General features: G+C 43.2%; 1 protein-coding gene across 1 annotated transcript in view; it reads left to right on the plus strand.

Moving 5' to 3' along the window:
* Nucleotides 1–16,226, plus strand: part of LOC115830475 (putative serine/threonine-protein phosphatase 4 regulatory subunit 1-like) — a 48,527-nt gene that overhangs the window by 11,727 nt on the left and 20,574 nt on the right. Inside the window, exons 2-4 of the mRNA XM_030826554.1 lie at nt 1,928–2,034; nt 3,298–3,440; nt 12,012–12,158. Of these exons, the coding sequence (XP_030682414.1) occupies nt 1,928–2,034; nt 3,298–3,440; nt 12,012–12,158 (397 nt within the window). The remainder of the gene's footprint in view (nt 1–1,927; nt 2,035–3,297; nt 3,441–12,011; nt 12,159–16,226) is intronic.

The raw sequence follows: 16,226 nt of genomic DNA on the forward strand, positions 1-16,226 counted from the left end.
ACCTCTTTTTCCTTGGTGATGTTCTTTGCTCCAAAATCTGTTTTGTCTGATATTAATATAGCTACTCCAGCTTTCTTTGGACTATTGTTAGCATGATATACTCATCTTTTATTATTTATTTGCATCTGTGTATTTAACATGTATTTCTTATAAGTAATATGTAGTTGGGTCTGTTTTTTTTTTAATCCATTCTGTTAATCTTTTTCTAATTGCAATGTTTAGACCATTTACATTTAATGTAATTATTGATGCAGTTAGGTTTAAGTATATCATCTTGATGTTTGTTTTCTATTTGTCACATCTGTTTTGTTCCCTTTTTGTTCTTTATCTGCTTTCTCTTGAGTTAACTGAACTTCTTTGTGATTTTAGTTTGCTTTTTAAATAGTTTATTAGTTATAATTCATTTTTTTTTATTTTAGTGGTTGCCTTAGCATTTATAGTATGTATATTTAACTTATCACGGCCTACCTTCCAGTGGTATTTTACCACTTCATGTGTAGTGTAAGGACCTTATCATAGTATGCCTTCGTTTCCCCTCTCCTGGTCTTTATGTGATTTTTGTCATGCATTTTATTATATACGTGTTATAAATCCACAATAATAATAAAGTGTTATTTTTAACTTAAATAGTCAATTATTTCTGAAAGAGATTTAAATAATAACATAAAAGTTTGTATATCTATGCATGTAGTTATCACTTCTGGTGTTCTTTATTCCTTTCTGCAGATTCACATTTCCATCGGATTTTCTTTATCATTTCTTATAGTTCAGATCGGCTGGTTGCAGATTTTTTGAATGTCTAAAATTAGAGTCTTTATTCTTTTTTAATTTCCTGTCTTTGGAGGGTCCACAGTTCACAGTGGCCTCCTGGGCTTGTGGGTCTACTCTTTGGGAAGGCCCCACACCTTAGGGTACCCTTGCCCCCTGCCTGCTCCATTGATGAGTATACTGAAGGAATTAGCTGTTGCAGAGATCTTGACGTTTCTCCTCAGTAGGCCTTTTGTAGCTCTAGCTCAGATCGTGCTTATGATGGGACAATGTCACTTGGTCCTGCAATGACAATCACATTGTCTACCCCCATGGCCAGAGCTTCCTCTCTGTAGAATGCCATAGTGCACGTCATTCCTCTGTTGCTTGCCATCTTGTGCTGAGACTTTTCTGAATTGAGTCTCGGCCTGTTCCTCAGTCTTGAGCTGACTTAACTGTTCTCCTGTACATTGCTCAGGCCAGTGGACTGCAATGATTTCTTTTTCCTTTTGGTAGTTGCCACTTCTGACTCTACCTTGGTTCTCTTGAACAGTTCTGCCTATAGTGGGATGCAGTCTCCCCAGCTCCTCCTTCCCTTGCTCCCCTCAAAATAAACATCTGTAGGTCCTTCTCATTTTACAGGTTTTATGGTTAATCAGCACAGGGAGATAGGAAAGTAAAAATAATAAATGTGGAGAAATATCTGAATTTAAAAAATTCTCTCAAGGCTTTCCGAGAGAATGTCTGCAGAATTTCTAGTCGGCACTTATTCAGTCATTAAGAGGCCATCAGATGCCTCTTTGGGCCTTTCTCTTCTGCATTTATTGGTCCCTTAGTTCCCTTCAACTGCCTTGAGCTTTTCTTCCAAGTCTATGTAGGCCTGAGGAACCAGTCAAAAAATGAGAAAAAGGTTTTGCCTTATTCTCAAGTGGACGTTTTCAAACTCTGATGACTACCAGACTAGAAGATGCAGGCCTCCTTTCCTGTAGGACTGTGGCCCACACTGGAATGGCCGTCGCTGGGCATTCCTGGGTAGCCTCCGTCCTCCTTCTGGACGCAGCTTGCTCATTTTGTTTTGTGCCCAGGTGCACTTACCTGCTCTTAGCGTAATGCCTGGAACCTTGTGGTCCTTCGGTCAGTGTGGCCCCAATAACCATGTGCATTGTTTTTGTCTCCATAGGCAGATTATTGCCAGAGGGCTGCTTGATATCTTCCGGGACTTCAGTAACAATGAAGAAGACTTCCTAACGTTAATGGAGATTGTAGTCAGATTGTCAGAAGATGCAGGTTTGTATAAGTATTGTATAATTTTATTTTTTACTTATGAATTTCTAAGAAATTATGTATAACCAATAATAACTATTTAAAAAAAACCCTGTTTATTAATCAATAACCTTTAAGCAATTTCTAACCATGAATGGATTTTGTCTTAAAGAATGTATGTCTTATTTGAATTTTGACTGAAATTTTCTTATATTTAGAAAATTAAAATGATTAATGGCTATGAATGCTGTTTGCCTTGGCAGTTAGGCCTTTGGTATTTCTTGAGTTTTGCCAGACTACTGGTTGCTAAGAAATGCCAAATCTAAAGAAGCCTCTTGGGTTCGAAAATCTCAGTCATTAGTTTCCCTCAAGGCGAATCTTGATTTTTCTTTCTCATTCTACCTCTCCATGATTGGTATCGTGGAAGAAAAGCACGTTGCTGTACGTCAGACACGATGATGTTGTCTTCCCCCGAGCCCCAGTAAAGATGAGTTAGATGAATGAGTGGTGGGGCCGGCCGGTACTGACAGCTGTGCCACAGCCCCCTCCTTCCTGCATTCAGAATGAATGATGAGAAGCTTCAGAAAGTTTCAGGACTCTCAGCCTTTAGAATTTAATCATTTTAACTGAAAATAGAAAAATAAGCCTTCGGTATTGCTCCCACATTAGTTTAAAATATTCATATGAATATAACACAGTGCATTTAAAAAGGCCCAAGTGGATGTTTTGAGTCTTTAAATGGATTCTCTTTGTAAATGAGTCACCATTTACAGTGCTGTAGCAATTATACATTTGTGTTAAATTTAATGTGGTATATTGGAGCTAGAGCCGCTCTTTTGTTTAATGCTTTGCCTTAGAAATAATTGGGATGCGTGGATTGTGGCGGAGTGCATTTATGAAAGAATTATTTATAATGTATACATTCTGGCTAGAATTTAAATAAGCACAACCCATAGGTCTGGCATATAAGCCATTAGTTGTAATGGCTTTTGGATGCTGGCCCAGCATGCAGACTTCTTGCTCCCTCTTCGATTTATATATGGCTTGTTATAATAGAGTTGTCATTCTCTCTTCTTTTTATGTTTTTATATTGCTGTATAGCTCATTAGCTTTTTAAGCCTGTCTGTGGCATAAATACTCTAAACGGGAAATGATTTTTAAACTGCATTTGTCTAATTTCCTTGATGAAGTACTTTAGTAAGAAAAGCTAGAAACTATCAGTATATACTATCTAAGATGCTTGGCTTATTCTTAATATAATTTTTTTTTAATTTTTTATTGCTGCAGAGCCCACAGTGCGGACTGAGCTGATGGAACAGATTCCTCCTATTGCCATTTTTTTACAAGAAAACAGATCAAATTTTCCAGTGGTGCTCTCTGAATATCTCATACCTATTGTAGTGAGGTACCTCACAGATCCAAACCATCAGGTTTGAAAAATTATAACCTTAAGATCTCTTTAGTCTCTTAGATCTTTTAAAATTTATCATGTTGCTCCTCCCCACTTTTTTCCCTTGCTATTTGTTTGTTAAGGAAGCCAGGTGATTAGTTTTATAGAATTTCCCACATTTGGGATATGGTTTATTGCATCTCCGTAGTTAAGATGTTCCTCTACGCCGGGCATTTCTTATAAACTAGTACCTAAGTTGGAAGCTTAGCCAGACTCAGATTTTTTATTTTAGTGAGAATACTTTGTAGATGGTTTGTGTTTTCCTGCTATATCAAATCAGGGGGGGCAGAAAAGCTCTGGATGGTTATCTTTTCCTAATGCTGAATTTGGCCACCTTTTCTGTAAAGGTGGCCAAACTTCTATAAAGTTCTCCATCATCATATGAGCAACCATTGGTGATGGTTGCCCTAATCCAGTATCTCATTAGAGGTTGTAAATTCTGACACACTAATTCCAACATTTCTTTTTAGTTTAATAGCTAGAGTTCTTCTGTAAAGACTTCCTCTATCAACTATTTGATAGCCCTGAAAACGTCTTTGAATAGGAAAGATAGAATAAATGCTTTATTTTATCCCTTTATTTACCAGTTTCCAGAATCATCATTGGCGTTTTAATAATCTACAAAGGTTACCAGTTAGGTTTTAAAAATTTTTTAGAGTATTGTTCGGAACTCCTGCATTTTAACATAGTAGATATGTTTCAAACTGTTACAGTACTTATTCTTTTTTTTTTTTTAATTATACTTTAAGTTCCAGGCTACATGTGCACAACATGCAGGTTTGTTACATAGGTATACATGTGCCATGTTGGTTTGCTGCACCCATCAACTCGTCATTGGCATTAGGTATTTCTCCTAATGCTATCCAGTACTTATTCTTTTGGATGATCAAGTTGTCCCAGCTTTGACCAGTTGCAGCCCTTCAAGTTGGCTCCAGAATCTTTCTTAACATGACCCAGTAGACTGTGATAGTGCACCTCGACCTGGGATCAACCATTTCTCCAAGAGCCCAGGTTCCTTTATGAGGCAAATAATAAGAAAATGCAATGTGGGTACTGGGGGGGCACTTGTTGCTTCTAGTGACACAATGATTTTTTTAAAGATAAAAAGCCTTCGAGTTTATCTTGATATTTCCAACTCAAATTTAGCATTATAGGGCTTTACTTCTTTGATTTTGTGTCTTTTTTCACTTGCATGATATAAATCCTACTTCCTGATGACATTAGCATACATGTGTATGTCTGTGTATCCAAAATAAAAATCCCAGTATTACTAACAATATGATGGGGTTACTGAACATAGCTTAAGATTTCTTTGTAATTCCTTGTGATTTTAGGCCACGTCCTGGTAGAGGTACCCAGTCATATTAATGTTATTGTGTTTTAAAGTCACTTGCATTAATCCTTCTCTTTGTGGTTAAGCCACCAACTTGATATATAGTTATTCCCATTTGTTTTTTATTTTTAGGAATTGTTTTAGCTTGTACATTTTGATTTATAATTATTTAAAATGTTTACTTGATTCCAAAGTCAAAACTGTAAAACAAAGCATGTTCAGAGAAGTCTGACTTCTATCCCTGGCCCCCACCTCTTCTCTCCCTCTCCTGTAGGTAACTATTTCTTTTACTTTTTGGTTGATTTGGATTCTGAAAACACACACACACACGCACACGTGCATGTACATACATGTAAACAACTGAGATGATGTCCTTGCATTCTGCACACCCGTGCCCATTTCTCGGGTGCGGGGAGCTCCCTCTTCCTGCTGCCCCATGCTGTATGCTCTGTGAGCACCCCGAGTGCAGGCCCCAGCATCTGTGGCGTCCTCACTCCATCTTTGCAGTGTAGTACCCCAGTGGGGGAACAGAACAGAGCTTATTGATGGACATTTGGGCTATTTCCAGTCTTTTGCCACTTTAAAATTGCTGCAGTGAATAGACTTGCGTCATTTCTATTTGTGCTAGTGTATTTGGGGATGGTTTTCCACAAAAAGTAAATTTATTTGATTTTTAATGATACACCATGTTTTCATTATCATTATTTTCAAGAGATTCTAAAGTTTTGGCTTGTATTTCTCCCTTGATCCATGCATTTTAAAAAGAGCCAATCCTCATTTTGTACTGGTAAGCAGTGTGACAGCATCAAGTGGAGTTTTCAAATAAGGAAAAAAGTCCTCCTGTTTCTATTGTCCTAACATTTGGTGTTTTGATTATTTTTGCATTTTCCTCTCTAGGTGCTAACATTCTTTTCCACATAGGTCTAATCATAATGTGATACAGTTTCCCCACTCATTCATTTATTCAGACAGTTTCTTAGTGCCCATTATGAGCCAAGCACAGTGCTTCATGCCTGGGGATGGGGAGCTGAGCAGGACAGATTTTCTGCCCTCAGAAAGCCCCATCACAGACGCGGTAAAACACTTTCCTCATAATCATCATATTTTTAATTTTGTTGAATACTTGGATTTCGTTCAGGTTTTGTGTGTGTGTGTGTGTGTGTGTGTGTGTGTGTGTGTGTGTGTGATGCAGTGAGCATCGGAAAGGATGTGGTTTTGTTCTTTCATTGACTTTTCTTTTTCCTTTGGATTCATTCTTGAAAATGAGATTACACAGAGTCAGGGGATTTGACATTTCTTGACCTTTGTCCAGTAGCATTGCCGTATCTTCTCTTCCAGAAGAGCCGAGGCAGGAAGCGTGGTTTTGACTCCAGAATCTAGTATGGTGCCTGACACTCAGTGTGTGTTTGCTGAAGAGTCGTATTCATGGCCGAGAGCAGTCACTCCCATGGTCAGCCTGAGCTGTGTCTGCATCCAGCTTCCCAGTGTGTCCGGATCTGCCTCACCTCTGCACTCCCACTTCCACTCCCTCTTTTTTTTGCTCCCCTGCCTTGGGCCTTCCTGCCCCCACAGGCCTCTGGCTCCGCAGCCCCTATTTCCTGCCTGCATTTACTTCCTGTTGTTCCTCAGCGGCTCCCTCTCTTGTGCCACCCTTTCAGGCCTGTCCCTGCCATCACCCTCTATTTACTTGTCCTTTTGGTGGTGCTTCTGCCACACTGGCCCTGCCTGTCCTCCCCAGCCCTTGAGTGTCCTCCACTGCTGGTTGCCGAGCTTGGTGGAGGGAGTCCTGTCGTGCATTGATTGGTGCCGTTGCAGATTGATGGGTTCCAGTCATGGCTGGGCTTGCAGCGTTGCTTGGCCGTCCTTTCCCTTGTCCCTCATCAGCTGCATTTCCCATTATCCTTCGCAGTTCTCTTAGACCTTCGCCATTTCATCAGGCCTCCTCCCCTCTCCCTGCCTCGCGCCAAGCAGGTGACCCTGCCTTTTACATCACAGAGCAAATAGAGGCCTTCAATCTTCATCCCCTATCTCCATGCAGGGAACCACCACCTACTTCACACACTCCCCAGAGCCGCCACCCAGGAACTGATGAAATCCTCTCCCCTCACCCCTTCCATCCAGCTAGAGCCAAGCCTTGTCTCCTTTGTTTCCATCAAAAGTACCTAACCCCTTGAGGGCACCCGCTCCTCTTCATTCCCACCCTTAGTAAACACAGAAAAGTGCTGAAGTTCTTTTTCACTGACCTCTTGTTCCCTGAGGCACAGCCCAGACTCCTTCCTGGGCACCTGTCCCTTTCTGCCCTTGACTCTGCTGGCATCTGCCTGTCTCCTCTGCCCTTATGATTCTGACCTTCTTGCCCTTCCCAAATACCCCCTCCTCTCTTCTGTCAGTCTCTGTCTTCCTTTAACAGATGCTGACTCTTTCCGACATCCACAGGGGGGCCCCTGAAAACACCCAAAGGTCCCCGATTAGGATTCTTAATTCGGCAAAGACGAAGATTCTTGTGCATGTGGGGATGGGATGGGTGTACTAGGTTCCAGCTAGCATCTGCATCTCAGGCCAGCTGGCTCTTCTCTGTTCATCAGCAGGTACTTTTCATGGTCACTGAACATGTGAGGCATGAAATTCACAATGTTGGGGGTAATATCAGTGCTATTGCAAGGACTACTGCTGCCGCTGACAGCACCTCTTTTTTGAGTTGTCGCTGTGCTCCAGGGCTGTGCTTCAGGCTGGCTTGGCTTATCTCCTTTCCTCTTGTTCACCCCCGCTGTGAAGTATGGGTGAATTGCTAGTTAAGCAGAGAGGTGTGGTTGTGGGTGCTGAGTAGCAGCTGGGCTGGAGAAGGCAGGAGGCTGGATGTCTGGTTTCGTGAGGCTGCCTGTTGTATGCTATGGGGCTGTGGAGGCTCTTCTAAATGTCGTAAGCCAAAGTGTCTCTCCCCTTCTTGAGTGAGAGCCGAGGATTGTATTTTGTCGGCTTCCGTGACCTAGCACAGGGTCTGGCACCTGGTAGTTTCAGTAAAGATTTGTAGAACTGAATCAGCTGCACGTGCTGTTTGATAATGTAGGCAGATTTCTTCAGTGGTCCTGAGCTCCTCCCCTCTGCCTCACCGGAAGGGATGTCCCACCCCCCTTTTAAGTCTCATATCTTAGTTTCTCTCTGTGGTCCCATCCGGTTGTCTCAGAGCTTGCTAATTTTTCCAGCTCTCTCATTGGTTTCTTGTTTGATTATAATCAGTCCTCAGTCTCCCTGCTGTCTCCGTTCCCTGGCCTTGACTCAGAGCTTGTGGCCCACTCCTTCTCCTACCGCCAAGCTTTTTCAAAGAAGAGCCTCCACCGCCTCTACCTCTGGGCTCTTCTTCTGGCACCAGCTCCTCGTGCGGCAGCTGATGTTTTCTGGAAGCTGGTGGATAGGTATCTTGCCACGGACTCAGTGAATCTGCTCAATGTAAAATCCAGTGCTTTTTTTTTTGTAGTTCAATGTTTAAAATGTTATGAGATTTTTAATCACACAAGACAGAATTGTGTAATAAACACCCATATGCCTACCATTCATATTCAACAAATGTTAACATTTTGCAATTTTCTGCATATCTTTTTATTTTTTATTTAGAGGTTACAGATACAGTGGCAACTTCTCTGTACCCCTCCTCCATCCCATTCTTCTCCCTCCCTCCCCTTCCTGAGCCTGGCATGAGACTTTCTCACCAGGTTTTCACAGTCACACCACTTGTGCAGGTGGCCCCTGAATAAGAGAGTGTCTTGTTTGGGAGCTTGAAAGCTTGCATAGACGGCAGCATTGGACTGTGTATTCCATTCTGCCGATTGCGTGACTCCTTTGTGTCTTAGACCCGTCCACATTGATCGGGATAGCTGCTGGTCATTCATTTTAGCTGCTTTATAGTATATATAGCCTCTATAGTATTTATATTTCTCCCACAATTTCTTAATCTACCCACTGACTTCTCTTCTTTTTTTCTTTGTTTGACCCATTTGCACCATTTGTTACTGTTGACCAGTTTTGAGTGTTTGCACAGACCTTTACTGGATCCCACTAGGCATTTAATGTTGCTTCACCCCAGACAGTGGGATGCAAAGGTAACTGGACACACCCCTTGCTGGGATCCTCTAAATATTTCTCCCCTTTGGCTTCCAATAATCATGGTTGTACTAACAGTACCAGCCGGTATTCATTTAGTGCATGCCATGTCCCAGACACCATTGGAAGCCTGTCGCTCCTTTCATCCCCACAACAAGCTTATGAGATAGATACTATGATTATCCAGTTTTATGGATGGGAAACTGAGGCTGAGAGAGGCCAAGTCACTTGGCCAAGATGACTCAGCTAGTCACTTGGAGGATCCAGATGGGGGCTCAGCATTCAGACCCCACAGCCGGAGCCTGTACCCACTGCCGTGTTAGCTCTCGAGCTCCAGGCCTCCTCCCTGCCTCTGCCTGCACTTCTTGTCCGTGTCTTCCCCAGTCTCCATCATTAGCCCAATCCTCTCCTGCCCCTAAAAGTTGCTGTTTCTTCTCTAGGGTATTGTCTTTGGTCTTCCTTTTCTTATGATATCAGGGTTCCCTTCATGGTCTCATCTGCTGCTGTGGCCCTAGGGAGACTCTACACACAACTGAACACTAGACTGCTGTCTCTCACCCAGGTCTCTGGAGTCTGTGAGTCACCGCCCTCCATTGCCACAGCCCACTGGATGGCTCTGTTGAGATGTCCAGTGAATCCCGTAGAGTTTAGAGACTCTAGCGCCCCGCCCTAGTCTCTCTATCCTCTGTCTTGCTCTGACTTCTGTGATTATCCTGGGTAGTCATTCTCAGCTCTCTGTAGCAGTGTCTCTCACACCTGCCTTCTTCTTTCTGTCCCCTGCCCCGACATCATGCCTCATGAAAGCCTGTAGTGGCCCAAGAGCCCCTCACCTGCTCTCTCTTGTCAGAACCACTTTAGGTTTCCAGACTGTCACCCTCACTGAAGCCAGGTGCGATTGTGTTGCTCCTCTGCTGTTAAACTCTTGGGGGCTCCCATTGCACCTGGAGTGGTCACCAGAGGTCCTAGTGGGATCTGGCATGCTTTTCCCAGCCTGACCTCAGCTTGCCCTTCATCCTCCCATTCTGCCTTCTGGAACTTGTCCTGCCTCTTCAGAGTATTTGGCCTCAGAGTTCATCACCTTGCACCTTAGAATGTGCTGTTTGTTCTCTGGCCCTGGAAGGCCTTCTCCCCTGCTACCCTTGCTCAGTGGATTCATTACCTGGAGCTGCTGTAACAACGTACCACAGACTGCGCAGCTTAAAACAATAGATGTTTCTTCCCTCTCAGTTCCACAGGTGGGAAGTGCAGCATCAGGGGGTCGTCAGGGTGGGTTCCCTCTGGGTGATCTAGGGGAGAATCTTTCCTTCTGCTTCCAGTCTTTGGCGGTTGCCAGCTTCTTGGGCTTGTGGCCACATCACTTGAATCTCTGCTGCTAACTTCACACGGCCTCTCTCCTCTCCTGTCAGTGTTTTCTTCTCGTCTTTCTCTTGTAAGGACACTCGTGATTGTATTTAGGGCCCGTCCAGGTAACTCTGGGTGATCTCAAGCTCCGTAATCATATCAGCAGAGCGCCGGAGAAGGTCACATTCACAGATTCAGAGATGTGATGTGGCCAGATCTTTTTGGGGGCCACCATTCAGCCCACTACCCTTTGCAGACTCCTAGGTGTCTTTTGGCATCTGATACTGAGTGGCTGCTCAGGGCCTTCCCCCTCCTTGCCTGGCGCGCCCTCCCATCCTTGCTGTCCTCCATGCATCTCAGTATGTCAGCTAGGGTAGCATCATGCAGCAAAGCAGCACGTGGGCTTGTCTGTCCTTGTCTATAGGCCCCTCATGCTCTCAACTCCTGACATGTGCTGGACACGCAATCCGAGTGTGACACTTTAGAGGTAGCACGGGCCTTTGCTTCTCCCAGTGACACCCCAGGTCCTGTTGCTGTGCCCGGGTGGTGCTGCTGGGGCATCAGCTTTCCTCACTCCTGGCAGCCAGCCCCGGTCTCTTCCCTCTGCCTGGATGTTTGCAGTAGCTACCTTGCTGACCTCGCTGCTCTTGGTCTTTTCATTGTCTCCAGTTGACTCGGAACACTACTGCCAGGATGATCTTTCTGAAATACTGTTTTCATCTGTCGCCTGGTCAGAAGTGTTAATGTCATATTGCCTCTGTGGCTTGTGTCTCACAGGCTCACCCTCTTTTATAACCTTTTATAACCTGCTGTTGACTGATCATCTGTGACTCATCTACACACTTCTGGTTCCTGTTATTATTTTCCTGCCTTTTCATCACGCAGTGAATTGCATATTTCATTATTTTGTCTATAAATTGGAGTTTTATGTGCTTTCATTTCCCCAAAAATGTCTCTTCAGCTTCTTTGGACCCCTCTGAGTTCTAGTGCTTGCTCATTCCATGCAGACTGCAAAGAACAAGTGCTCCTCCACCTTCTTCTTCTGTGGACTGGGGGAGCCTTTGTTTTCTGTGGGAACATCCCCCTTTGTCAGTGTCTCTTTCTTGGGCCCCTTCCCTGTGCATTCTGTTGTACCAGACATAATTCCCATCTCAGGTGTGGCATGCCAGGGTTTATGAAGTCGCAGGAGGATGCTGCAGTGTTTTCCAGTCTCTTTGCCTACAAAGGAGAAAAGGCAGGAAGTCATCCATTGATTCAGCAGATCCTTACAGAACGCAAAATTTTGTGCCACAGGCTGCCAGGTCCTGAGGGTGCACTGGAAGACAAAGGATAAATCAGATGTGGTACCTGCCTTCTGAATTCACTCTCTGCAGCAGGAGAGACAGATGGCAATTATGAAATCATACAGAAAAAAACCCTCTATATGTTTGTATGTATATAAATGCAGAAATGTGGAACAAGAGCTGTGAAGGAAAAAGTCCAGGGCACTAGTCGAGTATTGTTTGGGCACCTGTTCGAACAGGGTCCAGGAGCAGAGGGGCTTTGGGCTGGAGCGGAGGAGTGGTAGCCAGTCAGGTAGAGGGAGTGGCCTATTCAAAGGCCTCAGGCAGGAGGGGCAGCAGAAGGCAGGAAGGCCCAGTGGTCCTCAGGGTGTTTAGGGTATGGGGGTGGGGGTAGGTAGGGGCCGGCTCAGCCACCCCTGCTCAGTGGGGTTGGTCTTGATCCTGAGGGCACTTCTGTTCACTTGTGCTTCACCTTCTGCCTTTTTTTCCCTTCTAGGTGAGAAAATCAAGTCAGGAAGTGCTCTTGATTCTTCTGGAACAAGACCTAATTTTCCAGCATGATATTGAAAACAAAGTGTGTCCCATTCTGCTGCAGCTCTCTGCCCCAGACAGTGATGACGAATATAAAGCAGAAGCTGTGAGCGTAAGTCTGTCCAGGGAATGACTGCCCAGCACCTGTGGGCACTGTCCCATAAGTTGACTTATACCTGACTTGAAGTATTACACGTGTTTGATTTTGGTCAGCACTGTTCTCATGAACAAGGTAACCAGTTACTCGACCTAGGTTGGAGAAAGCTCACAGTTCAGCCGTGAGCATGTTTTGGAAGTAAGCATCCTTATAGCACCAATTGTTTTTTTTGTTTTTTTTTTTATACTTTAAGTTCTAGGGTACATGTGCACAACATGTAGGTTTGTTACATATGTATACATGTGCCATGTTGGTGTGCTGCACCCATTAACTCGTCATTTACATTAGGTATATCTCCTAATGCTATCCCTCCCCCCTCCCCCCACCCCACGACAGGCCCCGGTGTGTAATGTTCCCCTTCCCATGGAATACTATGCAGCCATAAAAAAGGATGAGTTCATGTCCTTTGTAGGGACATGGATGAAGCTGGAAACCATCATTCTCAGCAAACTGTCACAAGGACAAAAAACCAAACACCAATTGTTTTAAGAAGAAAAGGCTTGAGAAATCAGAGTGATTTGGGCTTAGCAGCAGTAGCTGGCTTAGATTTCTGTTGGACAAGATGCTGAGATTTATAGGTAAATCCTTGAACCTACTTGGACCATGGGCCTTCCTTCTCAAAGAAAGAACCCTAGTATGCTATGTGAGATAATTTTAGGTGGTACTTAGACAATTAAGAAGAAAATTTAGTAGACTTGTGTGTCTATAGATTAGGAGAAGACTAAGATAGGTATGTAAGCAAATAAGAAGAGTCACTGTGAAGAATGCAGATGTGGCCAAACATTTACAGGCATGTGGGAGATGCTGTGTTAAAGTATTTGTGCTTCTATCAGTCAAAGATGTGCAGTGAAAGGAATAGTATAAATGCTCAGTGTCTTCTAGTTAATAGTCTGGTATCCTTGGGTTTGCAAGATTCTGTGCCCATTGTTAAATGATTATACAGGCGGGATTTTCTACCCGCTTCTGGAGCCCTTGTTGACAAACCAGCAGTTGATGATCCAGTGCTGGCTTTTCCTGCCTTCAGATCAAGATGCCTCCATTTGTCCTCGCGCCTTTTCCTTTGTGGCTCAAGGAAAGGTCACAATGGGCCATCTTGTTTTGTTTAGCTGCTGCTCCTCCACTGATCCATGCAAATGTTGCCGTATGGCATGACCCTTTCTGTTTGCCTTATAGAAGCAAATAGCTCCAGGATTATTCCAGCATTTTAGGAAAAATTTGTCCATAAAGGATGTAAAAAATCATAAGCATTAATTATGAGTATAATAAAATATACAGAAGATAGTTGTTTTCCTGTTTGGGAAACAATGACGTTAGAGAAAGGAATTATTTTCTTTTTTAAAGTGCAGAAACATTATACGCGATGGAGCTAAAAAAATGTATTACAGCATCAGAACATTTGGCAATTACTCTTCATTTATGTAAAAGTTTTCAACTATGCGTTAAAGGTCTGGCTTTTTAAACTAATTTAATTTTTGCATATTCCATATGTTTATAAGATGAATCAGGCTGAAGAATAATTGATTATTAAAATTCAAATTCTCCAGGGTTCTTTTATAAATTTCAAGTTTCTCTATAAGAAATTAAATTTGTTTTGCAAAATGAACCTGGATAATATCATTTAGTTGGGGTATTTGGCAGTTGAGCAGTGAACTTTGCCAACTAGATCTTCTTTTTCATTTGGAAGTTGGTTAGGCGAGTTTCTAAGGTTACGACTGACAACCAAATATCTTATCCCTAAAGACTGATAATACCATGAAAAATAATGCTAAAGGCATTTTTGCATGATTTTTATTTTGTTTTCTTTCCAAATACTCCATTCTTGTCAGCAATATTATTCTTCTTCTTCATTTTTTTTGGTAGAAATATTTGGAAAATATTACAAGCCTTCAAAAAGCTATCTGCACAAATCACGTGCAGAACAAATTAGTTCACATGAATTGTATTTTTCATTCCAAGTGAGATGCTGGTCTCATTACTTGAATGGATAGGATTTGAACTGTGGCTGCAAGAACAGAAGTGATCTTGAACCTCCCACCCACCATGGCCCAGACTGTGCTTGTCTCTTTCTCCCAGGTGTTCCTGCAGGACCTCTGCTTTTCCTCCCATGGAGATCTGATGGGAGTGGAATGTGGGGTGTCTGGTCTGGCCCATGTGTGCTTTGCTGCAGTTATTTCCTCAGACCCTGGAGGCCAAGGGGCCTTGGGGGGGACTTGCCCCTTGAGTACCAGAGAGCTGTGGAACACAGACAGAATCTCTTCTTTTTAGCTAGGAAATGGCAGTGTGGGTGGAATAAATGATAGTGTGTCATTATCCAAGGAAGAGAAGGCCACATGTGTGCTTTATAGAGCTCCCCTAGGAAGGCAGAGTTCTGATTTAGCTAGTCTGTGGGTGATACCCCAAACATTGCAGGTGCCAGTGTGTATCTATTAGGAGGTGATTCAGGGAGCTGTTAGCTAAAAGGGTGATGAGGAAAGAAGCAAACTAGGCTGGTCAGATGCCCTCTGTGTTTGGGGGCTCTCTTTGCATCCAGATGGTGTGAACATTGCTACATCTGCACTGTACATAAACACACGCCTACTCAGAGCAGTGCCATTTTGGAGGAAGTGCCTCAACTCCCAAAGAGACTGCACGTCTTCATGGATAAAATACATCTGTTCATTCGACTTTTCACTCTCATTAGAACTTACAATTAGTTGATTCTGATGCTAACAATTCTAGTGCATATATGATTGGGAAAATCAGAGATAACCAACTGCATGTGTCCTGGGTGTTTTAGATGGAGTTATGTGGGACAGCTTCCATTTTGGGACATGGGTACATGGAATCCTGGGAAGGGAAATGTATGCATTTTCCTTTGTGAAGTCCTTCTAGAAACCCTACGCAATATTAGTGACTCTGTCCTTGATGCAGCCAGAAGGGTTGGCTCTGTCTTCTGTCACTTAGCAGTTGAGTTGTGAAATTCTGTTTTGTTTATTTCTCCCTCAAGATGGTGAGCTTCTTAAACACTGGGCTGTGGTATCTTTGCACCATCAGCACCCAGCACAGTGCCAGGCCCAGAGTCAGTACTAAATAAATGTTAGTTGTTGGATGAATGAATCGGTAAAAACTGCAAGAGCTGTATCTTGTAATTATATCTAGACAGGATAAACAGGCCACCGGAGACCAATTATAATTCCTCTTGCTTGCAGGGACGCCATTAGCATTCTGAGATTATAACTCATTGTCAGAAGCCTATTTTTCTCTCTCAACACTTTTTCACGTTAAGGCTTCCTCATTTTTTGTCATCATTTCTATTTTTAAGCTAATTTTTATTTGTGCACTTATTTAAGAAGAATCTTGTGCTTACGTGCTATAAAGAACAGTTGGCTCCTAGCAACTAAGTGAAGATCGTCATTCCATACAAGTGGTTCCCAGGGCCGTGGGAATATAATTTCTTGTCACTGGTGTGCTGACTTTTAATGACTCTGGATTTGTTTTATATTGTATAGTAATAAGGTCATGCAGGTGTGGCAGATGGAGAGGGGTGGATGGAGATACTGGGAGTGCTTTAGTTGCCCATCACCCTGGATATGGAAGCCTCACATCCTCATTTATTGTGGCTGTCACTTTGTACAACTCTGCTAAGCATCACATCAGAAATATGTGTCCTCTGTTCTGAGGACACAAACCTTTTCCTTATTTGTGTTATGGACTAGTTTCCCCTTTCGCTCCACCCCCATTGGTTTTCTTTCTCCTCTTCCTGTATGCAAATTCCAAATAGAACGATGGGTAGATTACTAACCCAGAACCATTTTCTACCGTAAATAGGCAGTGCTGTGTATATAGTGAGAATAACAGACTTTAGAGACAGGAAGTCCTTCTTCCCCCCAATCCCTGCCTTTCTCCATCCCTTCCTTTCTTCTCTCCCTACTTTGGTCCTTCACTCCCCTGCCTTACCTTCCTTCTTCCTTCTTTGGTTCTTTCCTCCTTCTCTTTTTACTTTGTTGGGGGAATGGAAGAATTCTTTCACAATTTTGTTTTTGG

This window comes from Nomascus leucogenys, chromosome 13 (assembly GCF_006542625.1).
Source record: "Nomascus leucogenys isolate Asia chromosome 13, Asia_NLE_v1, whole genome shotgun sequence".
In the NCBI taxonomy this organism is placed as follows: Eukaryota; Metazoa; Chordata; class Mammalia; order Primates; family Hylobatidae; genus Nomascus; species Nomascus leucogenys.